This window comes from Brassica oleracea, unplaced genomic scaffold (assembly GCF_000695525.1).
Source record: "Brassica oleracea var. oleracea cultivar TO1000 unplaced genomic scaffold, BOL UnpScaffold00576, whole genome shotgun sequence".
Taxonomy (NCBI): Eukaryota; Viridiplantae; Streptophyta; class Magnoliopsida; order Brassicales; family Brassicaceae; genus Brassica; species Brassica oleracea.
The window spans coordinates 1,216-7,251 of record NW_013617420.1 but is presented as its reverse complement, the minus strand read 5'-3'; the positions used below and the strand labels follow the sequence as shown (position 1 = coordinate 7,251).

Below are 6,036 nucleotides of genomic sequence, written 5' to 3'. Positions count from 1 at the left end.
AAAGTTGGCATCATAATTCTATGTATTAGTATTTACATACTACTATAACTATAATACGACCTAGACTAAGATAAATATCACTTACACATTATCTTTACTATCATTAAGCTATCAACTATATTAAAAGATAGATTATGTTCCACATTTAGTAAGGAATATGATTTAAAATTATTCACTAACAAATATGATTTTAAAATGGAATAATAAGAATTGATCATAACTCGTCAAAGTTACAATTTAAAAAAAAAATATATGTATCTAATTACAAATCTTGAAATAGTTGTATTATTTAAATTAATGACTCAGTTAAAAGCTAATAATAAATTAATGAATAGTTAAAACCTAATAAAACATGATAAATTAGCAAAATTAACTTAAATCATGGAGAACATGACAAATAAGAAAAAATTAAAACAATTATATATATCTAGTTACAAAATGTATAGTTATATCATTTAAATTAATAAATTAATGACTTCAGCTAAAAACTAATAATAAATTAATAACTAAGCTAAAACCTAATAAAAACAAGACAAATAAGCAAAATTAAAATAGTTATATATCTAATTACATATTTTATAGTTGTATTATTTAAATTAATAAATTATTGACTTAGTTAAAAACTATTAATAAAACTATTTATAAATTAATGACTCAGCTTAAACATAATTAAAACATGACAAATAAGCAAAATTACCTAAAATCATGGAAATCATGACAAATAAGTTAAATCACTTAAAAACTATTTATAGATAATGACTCAGCTTAAACCTAATTAAAATATGACAAATAAGCAAATTACTTAAAATCATGGAAATCATGACAAATAAGTTAAATCACTTCATAAATAATAGTATAGATTGCATTTTAAAATTGGTTGAGACTTGAGACGCACGTGTGAGCCCCTCCCCCCCCAAAAAAAAAAATAAAAAAAAATAAAAGAAATACTGAAAAATTCATCAAATAAATAAACTAAGGCACCGGAAATATGGACTACCGGAGAAAGAACAACATTGTCATGCCAGAACTAGACATAGATCTTTATCCCTAGATAATCTGATATATTTGGAAGGCCCAAAATGACAAACTCTTTAGGGAATTTGGATGGATAGCTTTGGGAAGATTCAACTTATAGGGACACGAAATTACATTCGACGCGAATATGCCTTGCATTCAGAAGTAGAAACACTGCGATGAGCGATGGAGAATATGCTTTAACACTCAACATGCCAGAGCTTTGAGACATATTGTAAGGAGCTGATCGCTATGATTAAGGAGCCTCATGCTTGGCCAAGCTTTGCAACAAAATTGGAGAGGATAGAGACTCTGCAGATATGATTCCCGGACTTCAAGATCACTTATATTCCACGATCGCAAAATCAGATTTCTGACTCTTTAGCTAAGACTGCGAGGTCCAAGGTCTTTCTATAGAGAGCTTTGTTTTATTGGTTGTTCTATTCCGGTCTGCTTTAACTTTGAGTAATAGAATAGCCGTTCGTTGTAAAAATAAAAATAAAAATAAACCAAGGCTCCGAATGGTAACAGCGGATTGAGCGGTGCGGTTTTAACAGTTATAAAAACGTATAGATATATAGTATATGCAAAGATTTTTGTTACTGCTAACTGCGTTGCGTTGCGGTGCGGTGCGGGGCGGATTAAAACATTCGAATCCCAAAACTCTAATAAATAAGCGTGACGAGAAAACGCACTTTGTATAAAATAACAAGAGTGGGCAAAGAAACACCAAAATATCTTAGTTTTGAGTTTTTAACTTTATACTATTTATTAATGCTTCTTTTTTGACACTTGCATGGTGTGTACCTCTCGTTTATGTTCTTTAGCACACAAGTGAGGTTATTTAAGAAACTCGAAACTTTTGATTTCTGTTTTCTTTGGGGGCAAAAGATTAGATTATTATTAGCTTAGTTATCTCATCGTAATCAATGGAGGTCAACAACGATACTATGCAAAAGTCAAAGTTTGAAAGAATTTGTGTGTTTTGTGGAAGCAGCCAAGGCAAGAAGAGTAGCTACCAAGATGCTGCTGTCGATCTAGGCAACGAATTGGTATTCTCTTTAGTTACCACGTCTCTTATATTCTGTTTCTTTTTTTAGTTTTAAATGGTTATGTTTCACCAGATGTTTTCTGTGCGTCCTCTTATGTTTGCAAACGTAAAAGCATGTTTTCTTCTATTTCAAACACTTTCATTTGATATATACATAACTTACAAGTGAACCTTAATATGTAATTATGTATTGTTGATATGTGAAACTTATGTTTCTTTGGTAACTTAAAACCTTAGATTTTAAGTTTTTTTTTAATGTATTCAGGTTATATTTTTTGGTAAACAATAACAAATATGTTCAGTTCAAAAAAAAAAAACAATAACAAATATGTTCATCTTATATTATGATTGGGAGGCAACTAATATCGCATGGGACTTTTTGTTCCCATATAAAGTATCTTTTGTTTTGATTTTCTCTTCTTAGCTCATTTATCAATCTAGCAGTAATGAGAAACGAAAGTTGACTAAGCTTACTCTGTTTTGTTTGCTGTTTCAGGTTTCGAGGAACATTGATCTAGTCTATGGAGGTGGAAGCATAGGTTTGATGGGTATTGTTTCACAAGTTGTTCATGATGGTGGTCGTCATGTTATTGGGTAACTCTTCACCTAATCACTTAATCTAAGGATACAGTTAATACATACTTCTCTCTTTTTCTCATCTTTGTTGTCATTTTTACCACAGAGTTATTCCCAAGACACTCATGCCTAGAGAGGTATTCTTGCTAAGAACTTCTTTAGTATGCTTACTGATTCCTCTTTGTTTAAATTTTTTATACAAATCCCTAACCAAACCCCTTTCATATTAAATATTAGAGAGCTTAAAATAAGTCTTGTAAGGAAATTTAAAATAAGCCAATTTGCTTACATTGCCATCATTGCTTCTGGTCATAGAATAGTCTAAAGCTGTTTTTCTTTTCAAAGTTTATTAGTTAAATGGGGACTTGGGGTCTCTTTGTTTTGGCAGTTGACGGGTGAAACAGTAGGAGAAGTAAGAGCAGTTGCAGATATGCATCAAAGAAAAGCAGAGATGGCTAGACACTCTGATGCTTTTATTGCCTTACCAGGTTAGTACTTGTTTTTTTTTTTTTTTTTTTTTTTTTTTTTTTTGCCTTACCAGGTTAGTATTGAAGTTTTATAATCTTTTCTTAAATCTCGAAGTAGTTCAAAGTCGCGTCAGTTTTGATGTTTGTCTTCTCTCTGTAAATGTCTCAGCTCTCTAAACAAGTAAATGATTATGTAATATAAAAACTGGTGGAAGTTTAGTGACAGCCTTGTTTAAGAATCTAATAAAGCATCTTTTTGGCTTTGTAACTTGGGGAAACCAATGAAAAAGGATAATAATTCTGATTAATAAAAAAAAAAACAGCACCGAAAAGGGTTTAACATTTTGACTAGTTTTGCCAAAGAAGAGGGAAGAAGAAGAAACATTGGTAAAAACATGTTTTCTTGGTCAAATCCAAGCTGTATAGTGTGAAAGCTATTCTTTTAAGTTTAGAATTTAAATTGTATACTTATTTTGGGTTTTAATTGATATCACTCAAATTACCATAAGTAGTAAATTACTCTCTCAAATAAAAGATTCGGATGTAGTACTTAGGGATCGAATCCACAGAGACTCTAGGATTACACAATAGATTATGGTCTTTAAATAAATCTAGATTGAATGATTTATAAGTTTTAAATGCAGTAAATGGATTGGTGAGCAAATTTATTACTCGATTGATTGTTTTGAGGTTGTTAACATTTGGTTGAAGTAGCTAGATTCAGGTATATTCTCAGGTATGATAAGTAAAACTTAACTTGGGAAATTAAGGGTTTATTAATATTAATTGTTCTTGAATTCAAACTAAGATATAATCTATTTGATTATCTAATCTGGATCTCGGATCTCAACTCTCGTATTTTAATCACGAGAAAGTGTCGATCGATAATTCTTTGTGAATATCGATCGATATACCTTTCAAAATATCGATCGACAGGGCTATCGCTGCGTCGATCGATATTTCTTCCAGAAAGCTTTACGGACAAGTTTGATTTATATTCTCTAACTCACTAGACCAACTCTCGTCTGTATCTAGTCAGTTAGATCATTCTAGTTATTTTCAGGTATTGAGTCAAGCAATGGTTTGATCCCAATTAATCCTAAGATCTAAGTTTAAAGGATGATCAATGCTAAACTTAGCTTTAAGCACAACTAGACGAAGGAACTATATTTCTAAACACCCTAGCAATTGTTATGTCAGTATTACATTTATCAATCCATTTGAAAAACCTAAACCTAACAGTAAGGACTACCCAGACATATTCATGAAACACATGGTTATGATGGTCTGAATAATACTTAGATAAAATAAATAGTAAAAGTAACAGAAATAATGAAAACAAGGGAGTTCAAGATCTTCTCTGTTTTGCAGTAGATGATCTATCTCTCCAATCCTAAGCTCTCTTCTTTCAATGGTGGCTTCTTGCCCCCTCCAAACTAGGTCTAAAAAGGTCTCTAGGCAAGTCGGTCTCTAAAATGATACAAAACCCTAATAAATAGCCTAACAGGCGGCCAAGGACTAATGATGTAATTATTAAGACTTTTGTGAAAATTGAAATCTTCTAATTTGTCATTAATTCTCGGATGGCTTCATAATAGATCAATGTGAGGAACCCAACATCGATCGATATTTGGTGGTAACTGTCGGTCGATACTGAATTGCGACCGTCGACCATCTCTTGCTTCCAACGAAACTCAAAAGATCTTCAAATAGCTCCAAATACATCATTTCCATGCAAATAGTATATGGACCTGTAAATATTATAAATAGACTCTATATAATAGTAAATGTATCTTAAAACTCTTATAAACCATGGTCAATAATAGGTAAAATCCATGGTCTATCGTTAATATAAATAGTTTAAAAAATAATGAATAAAGTTGCTTTGGCCCATCCGCATCTCGCGCTGAAAATTAGATTAATCTGTTCTCTTTGCTCTGTTTCTTTGTTATTTGCCTTTTTACTTGGGAGGTACAGTGAGCAAACTTTTGATTTTTATTACGTGTTTAATGTAAAAAGACAAAACCTGAAACAGTCGTAGAGATAAAGCATGTTTTGCCCATGATAGGAAGGTCTTGTTCTTCAGTAAGAGTGTAAGACCTTGCAGATGAAGCATGATTTGTTGACTTGACCATATTATAATAACAATAATAATAAAAATGTATATAGGTTATAATCTTTTTCTGCATTTGAAATTGCAGGTGGATATGGAACACTTGAAGAACTGTTGGAGGTCATAACATGGGCTCAACTTGGGATACATGACAAACCGGTAAAGACCCTTCACTATGATCCACATAAAGATTCAAACTTATGTGGATAATTTCAAACCCAAAGTCATTAAAAGCTAATTATCATTTTTTTTGCTGCAGGTGGGTTTGCTTAATGTTGATGGATACTACAGCTCTTTGCTCTCCTTCATTGATAAAGCTGTTGAAGAAGGATTCATCAGTCCAACCGCACGCCAGATCATAATCTCTGCACCTACGGCTAAGGAGCTTGTAAAGAAGCTTGAGGTAACTTGCCATTTGATGGATTCAAAAAGAAAGAAACTGGTTTCTGAATTTCTTCAAATTGAAAAACATAAAAACTTGTTATTGGTCTCTCTGTTTGCAGGAATATTCACCTTGTCATGAAAGTGTTGCTTCTAAGCTTTGTTGGGAGATCGAGCGGATTGGCTACTCTTCTGAAGACTGATTACTAATCAGGATCCATAAACATATAACTATTGAATGTGAAGGGATTTCTATATAGATCTTACTTAAGGAAGGAAACATATTTTTAAAGATCTTAGAAACTTTTGACTATAGAATCAAATTTTGTAGTCTATACAACATCTGTGACTAAACTAAACTCACACAAGCAGTTTCACTCATGGTTTAATGACTAAGAATCACATTAATGACTTGCTATAATCTTCTATGGCCA

General features: G+C 31.8%; 1 protein-coding gene across 1 annotated transcript; it reads left to right on the top strand.

The window, feature by feature from the left end:
• The first annotated feature begins 1,904 nt into the window (after positions 1 to 1,904).
• On the top strand, positions 1,905 to 5,814 carry LOC106319680 (cytokinin riboside 5'-monophosphate phosphoribohydrolase LOG4-like). The gene is made up of 7 exons (XM_013758057.1): positions 1,905 to 2,066; positions 2,562 to 2,659; positions 2,748 to 2,778; positions 3,030 to 3,129; positions 5,310 to 5,380; positions 5,481 to 5,624; positions 5,725 to 5,814. The coding sequence occupies exons 1-7, from the start codon at positions 1,944 to 1,946 to the stop codon at positions 5,803 to 5,805; spliced, it is 648 nt and encodes a 215-aa protein (XP_013613511.1). The 5' UTR covers positions 1,905 to 1,943; the 3' UTR covers positions 5,806 to 5,814.
• The last annotated feature ends 222 nt before the right edge of the window (positions 5,815 to 6,036 follow it).

Bases quoted from the DNA above. Each gene is read 5' to 3' on its own strand.
- LOC106319680 (XM_013758057.1), top strand. From the start codon at position 1,944: ATGGAGGTCAACAACGATACTATGCAAAAGTCAAAGTTTGAAAGAATT. The intron at 2,779-3,029 runs GTATTCTTGCTA...TTGTTTTGGCAG, and splicing joins AGACACTCATGCCTAGAGAG to TTGACGGGTGAAACAGTAGG. The intron at 3,130-5,309 runs GTTAGTACTTGT...TTGAAATTGCAG, and splicing joins TGCTTTTATTGCCTTACCAG to GTGGATATGGAACACTTGAA.